At 39.4% G+C, this 21,334-nt stretch overlaps 1 protein-coding gene across 3 annotated transcripts in view; it reads left to right on the plus strand.

Annotated features, from left to right (window-relative positions):
* abcc12 (ATP-binding cassette, sub-family C (CFTR/MRP), member 12) overlaps positions 1-11,963 on the plus strand; it is a 181,509-nt gene extending 169,546 nt beyond the window's left edge. For all 3 annotated transcript variants that reach the window (XM_073070064.1, XM_073070063.1, XM_073070066.1), the window contains 7 exons: positions 1,095-1,184; positions 1,276-1,465; positions 4,197-4,356; positions 8,563-8,641; positions 10,435-10,548; positions 11,187-11,351; positions 11,625-11,963. In XM_073070064.1, the coding sequence (XP_072926165.1) occupies positions 1,095-1,184; positions 1,276-1,465; positions 4,197-4,356; positions 8,563-8,641; positions 10,435-10,548; positions 11,187-11,351; positions 11,625-11,717 (891 nt within the window). In that variant the 3' untranslated portion in view covers positions 11,718-11,963. The remainder of the gene's footprint in view (positions 1-1,094; positions 1,185-1,275; positions 1,466-4,196; positions 4,357-8,562; positions 8,642-10,434; positions 10,549-11,186; positions 11,352-11,624) is intronic.
* The last annotated feature ends 9,371 nt before the right edge of the window (positions 11,964-21,334 follow it).

Consider the following 21,334-nt stretch of genomic DNA (forward strand, 5'->3'; position numbering starts at 1 on the left):
TACCTTGGTGAGAAGGGCAGTCACCCTCTCTCCCCCCGAACTCCATTCTTCAGTCCATGTTTAGAGCAAGATGTTGATGATATCTGGGGAACAGTAGCCCTAAATTGACCATTGGTGAGATAGCACCACTGACAATCAAAGTAGACTGATTGTACAGTAATTAGCTGGATTGGATTTGTCCTTTTCTTTTCATTAACAGTGAACAACTGGACAATTTACTATATTGTCAGGCAAATACCAATGCTGCATTTGTCCTGGGACAGGTTGACTTAAGGCACAGCTGGTTTAGGAGCACAGTCCTTCATAAGCTCAGTTGGAATATTGCCTTTGTTGTATCTGGTGGCCTTTGAACATTTCTTGATTATCACATGAAGAGAATCAAATTGACTGGAGGTTGGCTTTTGTGATAGTGGAGTTCTAAGGAGGAAGCTCTGATGGATCATTCATTCAACACTTGTGATTAAATGTGGTTCAGCCATAGTTGGAAGTGTTATACCAAGTTATGAGTACTGCACTTTACAAAAGATGTAAAAACTTCAGACGAGATACAGGCCACAGAGCAGGTATGACCATGACAGCCTGAATGGTCTATTTCTGTGCTGTTTGCATTCTGTGATTCATGCTAGTCAATACTCAATTATTATCAAACAAAAGTCATCTTGATAGCATCAGTGCCCACGAATTTCAGGGACTTTCGAAGGAATATGTAAGTAGATTTCACTCAAACAAGGACCTTGGCAACTTGAAGAGGCTCAAAATATCCAATCAAGGGTCTTGCAAAAAAAAAAAATCACACAGAGCTCATTAGGAGTCTGGGTCACATTGCCTAAAAGTCAAGTCGATGTAGAACCCTTCATTGCAATGGATGTATATTTGATGAACAATGATCTGCAGGATTTTATTGGCCCAGAGTCGGTAGGATGAATGCGTCTTTTCAACCACCAAGATAAAGCAGGTGTTCTGTAAATTTTCTCTGAACCTCCGATTTTTATTTGATGAATTTCAAGGCTAGTAGGTTTATTCACTCTTTTCTTATTAATATTGATAATTTTACAAAGATGTACTATCGAATTTCATATGTTCTCTGCTCATAGCTGACGGGATTGCTCCAAATGTGCGTACGAATGGGAATTGAAACAGAATCCAGATTCTTATCTGTAGAACGAATAATGGAATATATACTGGTGAGTACATAACAACAGAATTCAATTCTGAATTCCAGTTCATTCAAATACTACTGTTTCCCTGTTATTTACGATTATATATCTTCATCAGACTGGTGTTTCAGAAAGTCCACTTCCTGCTGTAGAGTCAGATATTCCAAAGAACTGGCCAACTTGTGGTGCAATCACATTTAAGAATTATCGGATGAAATACAGAGAAAATACTCCAATTGTTCTAAAGGGATTGAATATAAATATAGATCCTCGGGAAAAAATTGGAATTGTTGGAAGAACAGGATCTGGTAAGATATTTTAAAACTATAGCTTCTCTTTATTACCATTTATGTACATAAAAATAATGTCGCAAACTAAAGGCTTTCTTTATTCCTAGCCTTTAACAAAAGCAATGACTATCAGTGGCACCACTATGGGACCAGTATATTGTCACCCTTTTCTAAATGTCCTTTCTTAAATTACTTTTGAAATTAGATGCTTCACTGCTTCCTTCCTTGTCAATCTAGGAACAGCTCTGATGCACTGTGATGTTGCTAAATCTAATCTCAATCTATCGTTAACTAATTGAACAGATTGTGAAGATTCTGGCATTTTTTCTAATGTATCTCCATTAACATTTCCTTATTTAATTTATATTGTTCAGTAATATATAACTTCATGCCACGAAGGGGATTCAGATTTTCCAAGATCCCTATTTCATTCCCCTGACCTAGCTTTGCTATCAAATGCAATAGTTCCACATTTATAATTTTCTGTTAAATTATAACCAGACTTGCTCAGCTCTGACTTTTGGCTTCTCAACCACAGTTCTGTGTTATTAAATCCTGTATTCTAGCAGATGAAAAATAAAACCTGATTTAAAAAAGGATAACAGTCATCACTGACATAAAATGAGAAACCTTGAGACATTAGCAAGCACTCTTTCATTGATCTCAGAATTCTATATTGTTTCAATTTTCTATTTAGTGGAGTCACTGAAAGCAAAAAAAAAGGCAACTAGAGTTTAAGGATGCAAATTAAGACACTAAATTTCAAACGTATGCTCCAGATTCTAGATGAGACAAGAACAAGTGTACAGGAGCTGCTATAGTCTTGGTCAGGAAAATATTAAACAATCCCAATGTGATTAACACCATTACCAAAATATGTAATGAAAGTTTTTGTGGAGATGTTCTTAAATTATGAATGAAAACTCATAAAAATATCCAAACACTTAAAAATGGCAGTATTTCTATGCCAGTTATATCCTCATACATTATATTATAATAACTTTAATGATGTACTCAATGCAGAACAAAATTAAGCATTAAAACTTCCCCATGTTTCCAAATGTAAAGCATATATACTTAATTTAATAGAAGTTAATATGGTGGGGAAAATGTATAAGGGTTAATACATTTGCAGAGCTGAACTAAAATCTTAAGGAATTCAATGTTTTAGGGTTGATTATCAGATGAAAGGGAAGTAAGTCTTTTTTAGCATTAAAGAGGATGTCGTGCTTATTAAGGTAATGTCACTCAAGTGATGCATCATCTTTTGAGCCCTACAAGGTACAATTAACTCAGACACAGTAGGAGCAGCAATTAGAAAACTGTTCAGGCTTTACAGGTCACTGACCAGCACATGCAATGAACAAATGAGATTAATGAGCATTTCGAAAGCCAACTGAGATGCATTTAAAGCAAAAGGAATAGATGTATAATTTATGTACTGTTCACATTAATAGCCTGCTTGGAATGTTACCTGTGAGGGGAAGAAAAAACATTTCAAAATGACTTTGCAAATGGTCCTTCAGTGGTAATTTTTCTGTTTTTGTTGGTTTAAAAATCATGCCCTAGCTATAAAGCATTTTGGACATATCAAAGATATGAAAGAGAATACATACAGTAACTGCAAGTTCTTTCATAAAACATTAAGCTATAGGAGAAGAATTAGGCCATTTGGCTCATTGAGTCCGTTCCACCATTTCATCATGGCTGATCCATTTCCTCTCAGCCCAATCTCCTGCTTTCTCCCCGTATCCTTTCATTCCCTGACTAATCAAGAATCTATCAGCCTCTCCCTTAAATATGCACAATGACTTGGCCTCCATAGCTGTCTGTGGCAACAAATTCCACAGATCCACCACTCCGGCTAACAACATTCCTCCTCTTCTCCATTCTAAATGGACATCCCTCTATTTTGAGGTTACGTCTTCTGGACTTAGACTCACCCACCACAGGAAACATCCTCTCCACATCCACTCTTTCAAGGCCTTTCAACATTCGATAGGTTTCAATGAGATCCCTGCTCATTCTTCTGATTCCAGTGATTACAGGCCCAGAGCCATCAAATGCTCCTCATATGATAAACCTTTCAACCCTGTAATCATTTTTGTGACCTCCTTTGAACCCTCTCCAATGTCAGCACAACCTTTCTTAGATAAGGGGCCCAAAACTTCGCACAATATTCCAAATGAGGCCTCACCAGTGCTTTTTAGAGCCTCAACATTACATTCTTGCTTTTATATTCTAGTCCTCCCAAAATGGATGCCAACATCACATTTGCCTTCCTCATCACTGACTCAACCTGCAAATTAACCTTTAGGGAATCCTGCACGAGAACTCAAAAATACCCTTGTACCTCAGATTTTTGAATTTTCTCTCCATTTAGAAAATAATCTATGCTTCTGCTTCTTCTAACAAAGTGCATCACCATACATTTCCTGACATTATATTCCATCTGCCACTTCTTTGCCCATTCTCCCAATCTGTCTTAGTCATTGTTTAGCCTTTCTGTTTCAACAACACTACCTGCCCCTCCACCTATCTTCATATCATCTGCAAACTTTGCAAAAAAACAATCAATTCCATCATCCAAATCATTGACATATAATGTAGCAAGTGGTCCCAGCACAGACCCTCGTGTTTTATGATACACTTGAAGTCTTGGCTGAGCACTTTATATATATATAGGTGTGTGTGTGTGTGTGGGGGTAATTTAGATAAGATACAAACTAATAAAAAATTTTTTTTGCAGGGAAGTCATCATTGAGTGTTGCATTGTTCAGACTGGTTGAACCAGTTACAGGAACAATCCTAATTGACAACGTTGATATTTGCACTGTTGATCTGGAAAATCTCCGAAGTAAACTCTCAATCATTCCACAAGATCCAGTTCTGTTTGCTGGTACAGTGAGGTAGGAACTCTTCCATATATTCCACACTAATTGCTAGATATTGATGGTATAATGTAGTTTTGCTTTACTTTTAATTTTCTTCATGACTTTTTGAAGTAAAATAGTGGAATTTTTGTATATATGCATTTCCTTTTGATTTGCAGAGAATTATTCACAGATTTTCAATCATGTCAGTTTGAGTTATAGAAGTATAAGAATGGTTACAGCATGAGTGCTCACTTGTCCCATCATACCTGCACTGGAAGAATGAATTACTCCCATTCGCCAGCTCTTATTCTGGAGTCCTGCAAATTATACTCTATTCTACTTTGAGAGTGATAATTGAATCTCCTTACAACACTCCTCTAGGTAGTGAATTATAGATTTAAAATAGTCTAATGAAAAATAAATTCTCATCTCACCCATCCAATACTCTTTCATTAATCATTTGAATTCAGTGTCCTTTGGTTCTTATATTTTCTGCTAATGGGACCAGTTCCTTTGAACTCACTTTAACCATCTGCTTCAAGATTTCAAACAACACAATTTTGCTACCAAGAGAACCATCCAAAGTCTCTGATTTCTTATAGTCAGCACAACACCACTGCCTCTCACCTGCACTTTCTCTAGGTTAAGGGACATGATCACAGGCAGTTGAATAGCAAGCCAGAGAGATAGAAATCTGGTGCATGTGAAAGGGATTAGTGTAGATAGGCAAAGCAGCCCAAATGGTTGTGGGATGCACCTTTTTTTAATGCCGTACAGTCCTATGATTCTGTGACTCTGGAGAGTTCACATAGAAAATAATGTAGAATATTATAGGGCACATAACTAGCTATTTGGGTGTGAGTTAAAGCTCTCTTTTGCAAAAACACTTCGTCATTCATTAATGTGCTCTGCAATAACATACACATTCATGGCCTCAGAATTCACAGCCTCATCTCTCACAACTGTAATTCAGGATATGGTAGAGGACCTCTAGATGCACTAATCACAACAATTTTCAAGGAAAGGGGCAAATTTGATTTGAGTGACTACACAAGAGTCTTCTTGCTGCCACCACCTTCTCCCAGTGGCAGAGGGGGCTGCTCCTTGAATCTCTGTACAGATTCCGTCTGTCCAGAAGGAGTAGATGTGATTTTCACCATGCATAAGTTCCAAAATATCTGCAAGATCAGCACTATACCTCACTAAAGCCTTTCTCCAACATTTGTAAAGGATTGTGACACCCTTCCCAAATTTGGCTACATGCAAAAATTCCTCTCTGTCTACTGCTATATGGCATGCAATTTTTATTTAAATGAACAGATCCTGATAAATACAATCAAGGTGCAGAATGTTGTCAAGAAAGACAACATCATTTTGCTGCACCTCATCGCTGACAAATTTCCCACTAGAGTAAAACAATTGGAAACCATTCAATCTACATCACCTCCACTGCAGAACAAAGGTCACCTCAACTTCAGTAGTTGGGCAGCAATACACAGACCACAATCGCATAAGCATGAATTCAGAGACCGAGCTTTAAGTCAGAGTTAACCTGTCTACATCAAGGGTGTTGAGGTTGTGAGGGTTGAGAAGTTCAAGTTCCTAGATGCGAGCATCACCAATGGCCTGTCCTAATCCAACCATACTGATGTCATGGCCAAGAAAGTGCACCATTGCCTCTACTTCATCAGGAGGCTAAAGAATTACTGCAATTACTAAAGCAGCCAGCATAATCAAATCCTCAGGAAGTAGAGGCATAGCTGAGCTTTCTTAGACATTGTATTGTTGCCCTGCTACTAAAGTAGAGGTGACCTTGGTTCTGTAGTGGAGGTGATGCAGGTTGAATGGTTTCCAATCTGCATTGTAGATTAGCCAGCATAATCAACATCCCCACCTACCCTGGTTATTCTCTCTTCGCCTCTCTCCTAATGGGCAGCAGATTCAAAAGCCTGAACATACATACCTTCAGGGTCAAGGACTGCTTCTATCCAACTGCTATCAGACTCTTGAATGGACCCCTTGTACAATAAGATGGACTCTTGACCTCACAATCTACTTTGTTATGATCTTGTACATGGTTTACCTGCACTGCACCGTTTTGGTAACTTTTACGCTTTACTCTGCATTGTTATTTTTTTTATCTTGTTCTGACTCGATGCACTGTGTAATGATTTAATCTGTATGAACGGTATGCAAGGCAAGCTTTTCACTGTATCTTGTTACATTTAACAATAATAAACCGAAACCAATCTGTTCACTAAGGCGGATGAGCAAATGCTTGTTATACTTAATTAACACCCACAGAACAAAATCTTCTCCCAACCTGCTTCTACTGTACAATATTGTCTCTTCATAATAAATGATAACAATAACAGAGGGGAGTATGTGAGCCACTGCACTTAATTGGAACCAACTTCTCAGTGAAGGCAGACATCAATAATGCAAACACAAAGTACACTGCAGATGCTGTGGTCAAAGCAATACACACAACAAGCTGGAGGAACTCAGCAGGTCGGGCAGCCTCCATGGAAACGAGCAGTCAATGTCTCGGGAAGGGTCTCGGCCCGAAACGTTGACTGCTCATTTCCACGGATGCTGCTTGACCTGCTGAGTTCCTCCAGCTTGGTGTGCGTATCAATAATGCAACCTTGTCAATTTGATTGTTTGATGAAAGGAGTGCTTGAAGATGAAAGGTATGAAACCTGGCAAAAATGTAATGGGCAGCAGTGATACTTATCCTTTCCCTGCTTCTGAGATATAAACAATCTGTAAAGCATCAGAAAGAACATGTTTAGATACCAAAATCTTCCCAATCTACTTGCAGTATAAATGAACCTGCACCCTCTTCCAGGTCAACACTCCTAGCACTATTATACTCAGTCACTTCTGACGGATAGGCCAAGTTGTTTACATGACTGAAGCCAGACTCTCAAATTAGATATTCTACTCTGAGCTTCATCATAGCAAGAGAGTTCCAGGTAGACAGAGCAAATGACTCAAGGATATTCTCAATGCCTCCTTTAGTTGACATCCTATTGACTTGTGGAAGTCCCTGGCTCAATACAAATAAGTATTTGAGGTGGCACTGAGAAGCTGGGATCCATTCACATAACGTATGCACACATACACAGCATAAATAGTAGAAAGATTGCACCCCCTCAAAAGACCTACCCACCTGCCTGTCGATCATTTCTTGCCGGCAGTAGATTCCATTCTGACCTCATCAAACAGCTGAGAACTCACAGATCTGGAGAAAGTCATTTTCATTGTAAAGAGATTTCTAAGAAGAAGCATAGTCATGCATTTAATCCTCTGCTGAAATTCAATTCCATTGACTTCAATATAAAACACATAGCTGCTCTCATATAGAGCATCTAGCAGATGAAAATCTATGGACTTGATCTTTGTACTTCCCACATTCTGTATAAAAAATGTGTGGTCTAGATTTAGGAGCTTTCCATGTGAAACCAATGAAATTCCTCCCAAATCTCTCACTTAATGTTCAGAAGTCTTTATAACACTTGAAAAACAAGGTAGTAGAAAATAATCTGCAGGAAAAGTCAAGAAACTAATTCATAATTTAGTCAACATTAAAGAGTTATTATAGTATGAAAGCCAGGTATATTCTTATTATTATTATGGGCCAAAATTTCATGGGTGATGACCTCCGTTTCATTGGCACTATTATACGCACGGCTAATTTTTTTCCCCCCGGAGATATTTCAGACGTCACTGGAGCAAGTCTAAGCATCAAAACTTTGATTGTCCATTTGCCTCAGTAGATAACATAAACTACTATTCACCAATTCTTTTGTAATGGATCTTTTGCTGAATTGACTAACGTCAAGATTCTAATCTATGAATTGGAATTTACTATAAGTAGAAAGCACTGGATAAATCTAAAGTACTTGTAACTACTTTCATAAAATTTTATCGATCAGGCTATGTATTAAACGTGATAGTGTCTTATCAAAGACAGAGATTAGTTAATTATCAAGCTGTTTTAAGCAATTACATTGTACTATATCCTGTCCTATTTCTTGTTCCAAATGTTTTACAATTCTTCGCTAAACCTTGCAATATCTCATCTAAATCTCAATGGATTCAGCATTGCGATAAAAATAATCATTGGCTGTTTTAAAATAACCTGCCTTACTATAGTCCCTTAAGTAGTTATTCAAATCTAGTCAATGAACTGAATTTATCTAGCGCTGAATAAATTCTGCATTCTTTCAATAGGTACAATTTAGACCCTTTCGGGAAGTACAAAGAAGATGCAATTTGGGATGCTCTTGAACAGACTTACATGAAGGATATGGTATGCTTAAAACAATCCAAAACAACATTAATTCTCATTAATATTAACAAAGCAGATGATTACACATTTTAGTAATAACACTGGACTGTCTAAAATGTTTAATTGCTCCAATATATTTTTCTCATAATCACAGTAGGTGTTGATTTATAAATTATTTTGGTAAGTATTATGGATGATGTGTTCAGTCATGGTTTAGTTACCAGGTTTACTATTTACTTCAGTGAATTGGTAGTTTGGATGTTATTATATAATTTCTTGACAGAGCAGCTTGCAAATGAAAGTGCAATAATGTTTTTTTGCGAGAAAAATCATATTGCTACGCCATCTGTTTATTATCTAACCATGACTACTTAAATACTTGCCACCATTCAGCCCAGTCCCCATACTATGTAATGTCTAAAAAACAGGTGTTCCCAATTAATGCTTCGTAGTTCCTGCCTAATGCCCATGTAATTTGCCCTACTCCAATGTAAAACTCTGCAAGGACCATAACTATCCCTATCTACAGCTATGCTGAAAGTTAAAGAGTTGTGGTCACTGTCCCCCTAACTGTTCACCCACTGAAAGGTCAGTCTCCTGGCCAGGCTCATTACCCAACACCAGGTCCAGTACGGCACCTCTTCTTGTTGGACTGTTCACGTATTGATTTAACAAACCTTCCTGGATACACTTAACAAATTCTGCCTCATCTAAAGCCCTTACACTAAGAAGGTCCCAGTTTATATTAGGGAAGTTGAAATCCCTCATGACAACAGCCCTACTATTTTCACACATTTCTTTAATCTGATTACTTATCTGTTCCTCAATGTCCCAGTGGCTATTGGGGGGTCTGTAGTACAGTCCCATCAGTATGATTGCACACTTCCCATTCCTGAGTTCCACCCAAATGTGGGTCTGAACCCTCCATTATGTCCCCCCTGTGTGCAGCTCTGATATTGTCCCTGATTTTTAGTGCAACTCCACCCACCCCTCTTTTGCGTTCTCCTCTATCTTTTCTAAAACTTTGAAAACCTTGTACATTATTCCCTCATTCCTGCCCCTCTCTCAACCTAGTTTGAGTAATGGCCACAACATTGTAGTTCCATGTACTGATCCATCCTCTAAGTGTATTGCCCTTACCCATAATATTCCTAGCATTAACATATACACGCTTCAAACTGTCCAACCCATTATACCTGTTATTTTGATTTTGCCTTTCAACAGCTTCCCTAACATTTATCTTCTGGTCCAATCCTTCCCTTACTGACCTGGGGCTCCAGTTCCCAGCCCTCTGAAAAGCTAGTTTAAACACTCCTGAGTAGCATCAGCAAATCTAATCATCAAACCAGCAGCACAGTACAGTGGTATAGCCATTAGAATCACTATTTTACAGCTCCAGTGACCTGGATTTAATCCTGACCTCAGCAGCTCCATGTGTTGAGTCTGCATGTTCTTCTGACTTGGACGTGTTTCCTCAGTGCTCCAGTTCCCTCTCACATCCCAAAAACCTGCAGGTTGCTGGGTCAATTGGCAAGTTGCCCCTAACATGTAGGTGAGCAATAGAATCTGGGGGAGAGCTGAAAGGAGTATGAGGAGAGTAAGATCAGATCAGTGTGAATGGTACTTGGTCTGGCTCCTAAAGTTGAAAGGCTATTTTCATTCTGTATGGCAAATGTGTACGAATAAGGCATCTAATATATTCCTGACAAACACCGGTTAATGATTGTTATTGACATTTATGGGATAAACAGAATTGTTATCTAAGTAAAAAGTTATTGCTGCATGCTCATTGCAAACCACTGACTGTTTTGAAGGTATCAAAGCTCCCAAAGAAACTGGAATCAGAGGTGACGGAAAATGGAGAAAATTTCTCTGTTGGTGAGCGCCAGTTACTTTGCATGGCACGAGCACTCCTGAGGAATTCAAAGGTAGGAAAAAACAGCCCGAGAATTAGACTAAACGAGAGAAAGAACTGGAAATTCCCAAGAAAAGTCTTGTAGTTGACAAACTGTTACATTAATTTGGGAATCCTTTGTCCTTATACCAGTGCACCGATTTCAGGTAATTGGATCTGCCACAATGTAAATGTTTTAAGGCACCAAAACTTGAAGCATGGGTGGTATTAATCTCATAAGGCAAAAAAAAACACTTACTCATATTGACCGTACAATATACTTTTCAAAACTTGCTTTGCAATAAAGTGAATTGTATTTCCACTAGTTCCTGTTGTTACCCAGAAAAAATAGTTTGTAAAAATTAAATGAAATAAACTGAGTAATGTCGAATGCAACATCAAGGCTCCTGCAAGGATCCAATTATTTCACGTATACAAGTGAATCAAATTACTGCAAATATAGTCAGGTATTCAAGGTATTTTTTTATTATTGGCTCCTTTAATTTCTTTACAGACTCAGCCCACACAGTCCAGTGCTGTATTTTTCCATCTTCTGACTGTCTCCACTTCAAAGTAATGCACTGCCTGTGAGCTGAACTGGGGTATCCAGAGTATGTAAATGTCTATTTTTACCTGTCTTCTGACTAATCTATCGTGAAATCTATCCATTAGATAATAGTTCTGGATGAAGCTACAGCCTCTATTGATTCAGAAACAGATTCTTTGGTTCAGCACACCATCAGAGAAGCATTCAAGGACTGCACGATACTAACAATTGCACATCGAATAAACACAGTTCTGGAATCCAACAGAATTCTGGTTATGGATAACGGAGAGGTGAGGATTATCCTATAGAGTAATATTTTTAATATTACACGCTTTATTATTAAAACTGTTGACAGTTGCCATGGGATAGCATATATTTGCAAAACTGAATGCAAATCTCCAAATAATATGAAACATTAGTGAATATAATACTAACTTATGACTACATTTGGAAGAACAGGAAAATGAGGTAATGGGATATTAGTTGACACAGACCATTATTTAAAATTCATCTGGTTTGGAAAATTAATATCACAATAGTAATATTCTGCTATTAATTTTCAGGTGGTGGAATTTGACACACCAGCCGTGCTGGTACAGAATCAGAATTCAGTTTTTACATCGATGCTGGCTGCATCCAACAAAATGGAATCATAAATGTGCAGAGATAATTCAAATTGTTGGTCCTAATTTCTACTGAAAGATATTTTGATTAGATCAGAAAAAGGTTGACTCTGAAAATGACTGTTCTTTTGGAGCTGAAGCCATTAATTTGTATAAATCAATTAATGTAATAAGCAAACACCTTAGATAATCTCATGTTTCAACTATTGTAAGGTGAAAAAAATAAACTGCTTCATAGAATTATAACAGTCATATTATTAAAGTTATACATTACTGGTTTCTGAGGTAATTTATTTCAGGAGTTAAAATATTAGAGACTTACTGTAAAAATATGTGTTTGTATTTTTTAGTTTATTAATTGGGGTTTCCTCAATGCTGTCAGATGTACCCATCACCTGCCATTAATCCTCTCAAGTACTTATATGGCTGCCTGATCAATTTTCAAAGCAAAGCAGAATTTGCAGATTATTGAATGCTCAGATTGTTACAGTTTTGAACTGTAAGGAACCCATGCAATTTGCCCGATAGAGGTTCTCATTCATTTATTCACGGGGAAAGAGGAGGATGAGGAGAAGGAAATTAGTTTGGAAATCACTGTTTCGTCCACCAATAGTTTCCTAACATTAACTGAACTCGAAAAGGTGGCGCTGAGGCACCTGCCTGAACTATAGCAGTCCTTGTGGCAAAGCTTACTTCTAAAGGCCCGTTTGGAAAAGCACATTGTTGCACAGCAGACAAAATCAGTGAGATCTTTCTTTCCAGAATACCTTGGAGGCTTTGGCGTGACAGCAAACATCAGGTAGACGTGAAGCTCTGCCACATGGATGCCATTCTTCTAAATTTCCAATCTAACTATCTTAGAAACACAACTGTTCCATTATGAAATTTGACAATGTCGACATCATGAACGAACACGTTTTACAATTAATTAATCCTTCAGTTGGCTGCTTGCAACTCTGATGTCAGTGCCAACTGAAAACACTATAACCATTCAGAATCATTGACATTCGCATTCTTCAACAATACAGTAACTAAATAATGCTTGTAGCTTGTTCCTTGTCAACAGATAATTACCAGTAGTAGAGTAAAAGAAACATTCTCCATATTCTCATAAGCAGAGATCTAGCATTATGCCTCAGCAAAGTACAAAACAATGGGCTGGATATCCAACTGTCACTGTTGCCTGTACTTACAGATAGCTTAGATCAGGAAGGGGGTGGCTGGGGCGGAGATCAGCTGAACCTCCTGGTGATCATCAGCCTGCTGCTGAACTTCCAGATGCCTGCTCGTTGGTGAAATAGTTCCTTTCTATGCCACTGGGAACTAAATCTCCAGCTCCAATCTCTTCTTCCAATGATCCGCCAAGAATTGAGCACTGTGTTGCTCATACTTCAGAAGAAGGACGTGTAACCAAACGCACACACCCGGAGTTCTTTTGTACCGATTACTGTTTCTATTGGCTTGCTCAGCTTTCTGCCTTTGCCTCTTTATTTCTGCACGTTTTCTGACCTGTAACTAAATATAGCACTATAAAATAGCATGTTGGCCTGATTTTTCTGATATCTAGTACACTAGAACAAGATATCTTTCTGTTTGTGCATTAGCTATCTGGGCTGAGTTAGGCAGCAGAATTTAGCAGCATCTTATGGAAAGAGTAACCAAGCTCCCGAGATGAGGGAAATGTCCAATCAATTATAATACAGTAAGTTGCACCATGAACACTTATAGGTGGATGATTCAGAACAGATGCATGTAACCTTGATATCATCCCAACTCATGGAATATAATTCTTTTATATAAAGTGGTTGAGTATCAGTCCTATTTCCAAAAACCTTTCTAATCTGTTCCACGGTGAACAAACACTTAGTTAAGGAAAAAGACCAAAACCATCTAAAGGCAAGGAGCTTTACAAAACAGACCTACTTCACAATTGCATTGCATTGATCAAATATTGGCTTTGCTACAGCCAGGATGGCCTGTAAGAGTGTTATTCAACGAAGATGGGTTAAAGAACTTTATTTCTGCTAAAAGCACAAGAATGAATTTCAATAAATGGCCATATCTGCATTAGAATTTCTTATTGTGGGGAATAGGGCGCGGAACTATACTCTGATATTTGATGGATCCCTATTAAAGATCATTTTATTGAAATCATCCTCACTGCGGGAGAAATTCCAGTTCTACAGTGCATCCAAAGAGAAGTGCAGTGGGAATTAATGGTTTGTTTCAAATTTAGAACAATTTAATACATTTCTAAGGTAAATTTGACCAATGGATCTACAAGTGTACATGTGTTGTACTGAGTTAAATGATCTTAGTTAAAACCATTTTAATTTTGGACCCAACACAAGGAAATCTGCAGATGCTGGAAATTCAAACAACAACACACACAAAAATGCTGGTGGAACACAGCAGGCCAGGCAGCATCTCTAGGGAGAAGCGCTGTCGACGTTTCGAGCCAAGACCCTTCGTCAGGACTAACCAAAAGGAAAGCTAGTAAGAGATTTGAAAGTAGTGGGGGGAGGGGGAAATGCGAAATGATAGGAGAAGACCAGATGGGGTGGGATGAAGCTAAGAGCTGGAAAGGTGATTGGCGTAAGTGATACAGAGCTGGAGAAGGGAAAGGATCATGGGACGGGAGGCCTCAGGAGAAAGAAAGTGGGGGAGCACCAGAGGGAGATGGAGAACAGGCAAACAACTAAATATGTCAGGGATGGGGTAAGAAGGGGAGGAGGGGCATTAACGGAAGTTAGAGAAGTCAATGTTCATGCCGTCAGGTTGGAGGCTACCCAGCCGGTATATAAGGTGTTGTTCCTCCAACCTGAGTTTGGATTCATTTTGACAATAGAGGAGGCCATGGATAGACATATCAGAATGGGAATGGGATGTGGAATTAAAATGTGTGGCCACTGGGAGATCCTGCTTTTTCTGGCGGACCGAGCGTAGGTGTTCAGCGAATCGGTCTCCCAGTCTGCATCGGGTCTCACCAATATATAAAAGGCCACACCGGGAGCACCAGACGCAGTATACCACACCAGCAGACTTGTTTTCTTATTTCAGAATAATTGCAAACCCAAGATTATGTTTTCTGATGTTAATCTAGCAAGTTTTCAGGACCAAGACTTTATAGAGATAGAAAGGATACTAACAGTACACTGGGTAAAGAACAATTCTGAAAATCCAAGCTTTTCAGCAGCTTGATTTGAAACACTTAGATATTATAACATTTCTTGTGGTTAGAGAAACACAACTAACTTCTAGGATGGGTAGAGAAGGGTGTAAATAAAGTTTAATTTAATTTGTTCATCAATGGGTATTTGACATAATTTCTGTACAGATAAGAACTAAAAATTGTTCAGGCGGCTTATTTTCTCAAAAAAAACCATGAGGATTTATTGTCTGCATTTTACACAAGGAATTGATTATTGATTTGTCGTAGAAGTTGGAACAGAAACCACACTACTGATGAATTCTGTACCATTACCTTATAAACATGACTAAAAATTTTAGACTCTGGCTTTGCATGGCTGAACTTAAATCTATTTCACATGGCCCCCTGAAATGAAATGGGAATTTTGTTGGTGAAGCATCTTCATTAATTTGCAGAAGATGGTGGGTTTAGGAGGAGCTGTTGAAGAAGCACCTTAAATTGCTGCTACTACAATATTAAGTGTAATGCCCTGGTTCATATTTTTTACTGTTATGCTGTTCTGTATTTGATTTTTGTTTACTCTGCAAGCTGCTTGTTTGGGGTACTGTTGAAGATAAGAGATCGGAGAATTGTGAGCCATCCAATTAGGATGACCGGATTAAGGGAAGGTGCCTCTGGTGAGGGGCACTAAGGTTGGGCTTGGGGCTACTGTTGGGCGAGAGGAGGAAAGAGATCATAGGAGTCAACCCGGAGTGGGGCCATGACTCAACGAAGCCTGGGGTGAGATCGAAAGAGGATCAGCGAAGGGGAAACTGTGAGCTACAACTTGTGCACCTTAGACTGTTTCGTTAAAATGGGACCTTTTCTTTCTTTCCTGACGAAGGGTCTCGGCCCAAAACATCGACAATGCTTCTCCTATAGATGCTGCCTGGCCTGCTGTGTTCCACCAGCATTTTGTGTGTGTTGTTTGAATTTCCAGCATCTGCAGATTTCCTCGTGTTTGCTCTTTTCTTTCTTTGTTCTTTCTTTATTAACCCTTTACTCAAATTAAGAATTATAAAGTTAAATCTTTTAATTATATGCAGTGTACTATCTGTTATTTCATGGCACTTATTTGTAACAGGGTAATGAATCACGCAGCATCCACACAAACAGGGGGTTTGGGGGTTGGCATGCGCCTCAATCTCACATGTTTGGCCAGGGATTGTCTTCCCTAGACTTACACAGCTGATGGAACAGAGTATTTCATAAGAATGATACAAATATCAAGTGTCCAAATATCACTACTTCTAGAGAGTAGAAATGTTTTGAGTAGTGGATAGTGTACCGGTCCTGAGGGTACACACACAGTTCAATAACTTGACTATCATTGCACCTACAGTCATCCATTGAATTGGAGAGCATTCCATTGTACTCCTGACGTGCTTCAGCAACGGGACACATTGTAGAGGTTACTCAACTCTTGACTTGCTGTTGCCGTCGGGGTACTTATTGATCTCATTAAATCTCATTAAATTTCTGTTCAATACTAAGCTCTATGAATTTGACTGAGCAGAATCTCAACAATGGGAACTACCTTGAGAGTCAAGAGTCACCGATTAGATCTCCTGTTGGGAATTTATTATTGTCTGATACTTTATGTGGCTTTCGTGTGATTCATGCCATTTAGGACCCCAGATCTAAAGATTACCCAGGAACTGCAAAACCACTTCCAACCCAATTGGCCTTGTAAAGTTCTCAGAGACTCCAGGAGTCTAGTACCTAAATTGGGAAGATTGTCCTGCAGACTTGTTAAGCAACTGCCTGGCACAATTATCCTTACAGAATCATACCTCACAGAAAATGTGATGGATCCTTCAGTCGCAATATTTGGGTATGTTCTATCCCATTAGCAGTATAGATAGACCATAAGGGGTGGAACAATGGTGTACAGTCAAGGAATGCACTGGGAATCATGAAATTTTCTAGTATCAGGTTAAACCCAGGCAAGGAAACCTCCTCCCAAGTATCAGCAACATTCTTCCCTCAGCTGCTTAACAAAACTTGGAAGAACCACTGAAACTAATAAGAGCACAAAATGTAACACCTAACTGACCAAGTTGGCACGTGGCTAGCTGATTGGGTCTGCAGCAGGTGGTTAGTGGGATGAACTACTTGTCCTCATAATTCAAGCTGCGGCTGATAAATCTGTCCATGATAGTATTGGTAGAAGTAACTACTACATAGTTTTGTGAAGACTAAGTACTGTCTTCACACCAATGGTATGTTCCATTGGGTAGAATGGCATTATAACTGCCCTAATCAAAGAGATTCTGAGAAGGGTTGACAGTGAAGATTCTGGGTGGATGGAGGAAACCTGGAACCATGGCCATAATTTAGGAATGAGGAGTTATCCATTTGAGAGCATTATGAACTTTTTAATTCACTACCTAAGAAGATATAGAGACTGTGTCATTCAATACAGTCAAGCCCAAAATAGATATATTTTCAATTTATATATGAATCAAGGCCTGAAAGTGGAGTTAAGGCCAAGATTAGATCAGGTATTATCTAATTAAACCCTGAAGCTGGCTCAAGAGGTTATGGAGCACATTCTTGCTGCTATTTCTTAACTTCTTCTGATACGGGGTCTTGGACCTGAACCATTAGCCTTGTTTCACTTTCCACAGATGATACCTGAGCTATTGCGTGTTTCCAGCATTTTCCTTTTTTAAAATTATGGGTGAAAATGAAATATTTATTTCCTTATAGGATGGGTTTTGCAGATAGTCGAGTGGTTTAACAATAACCAGCATTGACGTTTGCCAGATTATTTAACTCACAATTTATCTGTCTGCTGAAATAAACAATCTGCTGGAGGAAATTGGCAGATTCAGCAGCATCTGAGGGAGGGATTCATCTGGCATAGACTCTGGCCTGGTTCCGGAGGACTGGAAGATTGCAAATGTCACTCCACTTTTTAAGAAGGGGGCAAGGAAGCAAAAAGGAAATTATAGACCTGTTAGCTTGACGTCGGTGGTTGGGAAGTTGTTGGAGTCGATTGTCAAGGATGAGGTTACAGAGTACCTGGAGGCATATGACAAGATAGGCAGAATTCAGCATGGTTTCCTTAAAGGAAAATCCTGCCTGACAACCCTAGTGCAATTTTTTGAGGAAATTACAAGTAGGCTAGACAAGGGAGATGCAGTGGATATTGTGTATTTGGATTTTCAGAAGGCCTTTGACAAAGTGCCGCACATAAGGCTGCTAAACAAGATAAGAGCCCATGGAATTACGGGAAAGTTACATACGTGGATAGAGCATTGGTTGATTGGCAGGAAACAGAGAGGGGGAATAAAGGGATCCCATTCTGGTTGGCTGCCGGTTACCAGTAGTGTTCCACAGGGATCCGTGTTGGGGCCACTTCTGTTTATGTTGTATATCAACAATTTGGATTATGGAATAGATGGCTTTGTGGCTAAGTTTGCTGATGATACAAAGACAGGTGGAGGGGCTGGTAGTGCTGAGGAAACAGAGAGTCTGCAGAGAGACTTGGATAGATTGGGGGAATGGGCAAAGAAGTGACAAATGAATTACAATGTTGTAAAGTGTATGGTCATGCACTTTGGTAGAAGAAATAAACGGGTAGACTATTATTTAAATGGGAGAGAATTCAAAGTTCTGAGATGTAACAGGACTTGGGAGTCCTCGTGCAGGATACCCTTAAGGTTAATCTCCAGGTTGAGTCGGTGGTGAAGAAGGCGAATGCAATGTTGGCATTCATTTCTAGAAGAATAGAGTATAGGAGCAGGGATGTGATGTTGAGGCTCTATAAGACACTGGTAAGACCTCACTTGGAGTACAGTGTGCAGTTTTGGGCTCCTTATTTAAGAAAGGATGTGCTGACATTGGAGAGGGTTCAGAGAAGATTCACTAGAATGATTCCGGGAATGAGAGGGTTAACATATGAGGAACGTTTGACCGCTCTTGGACTGTACTTCTTGGAGTTTAGAAGAATGAGGGGGACCTCATAGAAACATTTTGAATGTTGAAAGGCATGGACAGAGTGGATGTGGCAAAGTTGCTTCCCATGGTGGGGGAGTCTAGTATGAGAGGACATGACTTGAGGATTGCAGGGCGCCCATTTAGAACAGAGATGTGAATAATTTTTTAGCCAGAGGGTGGTGAATCTATGGAATTTGTTGCCACAGGCGGCAGTGGAGGCCAAGTCATTGGGTGTACTTAAGGCAGAGATTGATAGGTATCAGAGTAGTCAGGGCATCAAAGGTTATGGTGAGAAGGTGGGGGAATGGGACTAAAGGGGAGTTTGGATCAGCTCATGATGAAATGGCAGAGCAGACTCAATGGGCTGAATGGCCGACTTCTGCTCCTTTGTCTTATGGTCTTATGGACTTAATCATCCAGTAATGTGAGCTTTATGTAACTACTCCCTGCACTGGGACAAGCAAGGAAACAACAAGTATTTCTAGTGGAACACTGAAGAATAGCAGGAGCTACATAAATCTTTCAGAAGCCACATAAACCACGTCTGCTGTCCATAAAAATAGTGGTAGTGATTATGATCTGAAATAGCTGAACTCAAAGTTGAACCTGGAGGGCAGTGAGCTGAAACATCAATGACTGCATCATTTCCTAAGCTGTGCAAAGCAAGGCGAATGCCAATTCTGAGTTGCTGGAAACACAATTTCAGCAATTTAGAAGGTTAACTTTAGGTTGGGGGATAATTTGTCTCGGCTTCAGCTAAACTAACCAGGTCATTCCCTTGTATGCAGGCAATCTGTTTATTGTATTTCTGTAAATTACTGTATAGACTTTAGTTTTAGTGTTTCAGTGATGTAAGCTGCTTTTTTCAGGATGAAAACTTACCATGATGTTTTGCTGGTTTGATGGCCACAAATTCCATCAGCAGCAGTGAGTTAGGTATAGCACAGGTCCAAGTGAATTATAATTATCCTGAAAGCCTTGAAATCTAGATGGAAAGATGAGTGGTGAGACTGAATTGGAGGGTGCAATCCAAAATTGATTTTACTCACAGCAGATTGTATCAGCAATAACTTCTGGATGGAGTTGGCCCAATCACAAAACTAGACTATGCATTTCCTGTCAAGATCCATGTTCTTCCTGGCAACAGATGCACTCTAATGACAACAGTCAATACACCTTTCCACCAGCATCAAACAAGGGTTCAAAGCTCCATGCAGCATCAATTGGAGTTCAAACCTCCATGCAATATCTGGTGTGAAATAGTTTCACTTGAAATGGAATTTATCGTGCTAGGATCTTGTTTTCCTCACAATAATAAGGGATCCTCTGGTAACACTGTGGGAAGACCTGACAGCTTCAGAAATGGCTTAGATCTGCTCAGAGCCGGTTCTAGAAGTCCACAAGATGCACTACAGCAAACAGCTTTTATTTTTAAGGCTTTTCATTGCTGAGTTATTGATTGGATGTCACTGTAAGCAGCACTCCTTTACTGGTGGCTATGAGAAAGTTGCAAAGCTCCCTAGAAGGGTCAACAGCCTAAGGACAGGAGGCAAATTGGTGCATCTCAGTGAAGAGCCTGGTTTCCAGAGAGCCATCAAAGTCAACACCCAAACATCGTGACCTGTCTAGTGAGCAAGGAATTCATGGGCTCATGTTTCCAAAGTTTGAAATCGCAGAGAGAAGTGACAGTCTGCAGGATGAATATTCACTATACCTTTCTATCTCCCCTTATAGAGGTCAAGGTGATGGTGACTCTCAGCTTCCTAGCAACAATGGAAAATCCATGCTATATTTCTCAACTACTTCTGATTTCTTTGAGGAGAAGGAGATATCTTGAGTATTGAAATATTCCTAAAACTACCCTCCCACCTGCCTTATGATAATTACTCTCCCATTCTCTGTGCTTCTTTGTCTCCATTCTTCCACTGGAATAAAGATAACACTTCCCTACCAATATTTCTGAGATACCTATTTTTTTTTCTCAATTGCTCTCAACCACAGCTGATCTAAACCTTACACTTCTGATCTCCATTTGTTTGTAACACCCAAAACAAGGATATTTTACCTTCAACTCACCTGCCTCCTAATCCAAAGGGTCATCCACCACCAGCATGGTGCCACCAGACCCTCTGCTCCATCCCTCTCAGCACCCTTTCGTTCACTCTTCCATTTCTACCAATGGCCTTTATTTCTCATGCCAGTGACTGCAGGATTTGCAACACCACCCCATCTAACCCTTTTCTCAAGCGCTTATTTTAGGTAAGGTGGTTTGGCATAGTGTTTGACAATTTGCAACATGCTCTCCGCATTGGAGAAACCAAACACAGAACACCACTACGTTAATCACTTCTCTTCAGTCTACAAAGAGTGGTTACTGATTTTTCAGTTGATTTTAGTTTTCATTGACTCTGCTTTTGTTAGAGCTGGCCACTTCTGACGCAAACTGCAAAGGTTGGATATTTCTGCTTGAAGAACCATTGCAGAAGGCAAATGGTTGAACTTGAGGTTAATGGCC

Source organism: Hemitrygon akajei, chromosome 17 (genome assembly GCF_048418815.1).
Source record: "Hemitrygon akajei chromosome 17, sHemAka1.3, whole genome shotgun sequence".
Classification (NCBI taxonomy): domain Eukaryota; kingdom Metazoa; phylum Chordata; class Chondrichthyes; order Myliobatiformes; family Dasyatidae; genus Hemitrygon; species Hemitrygon akajei.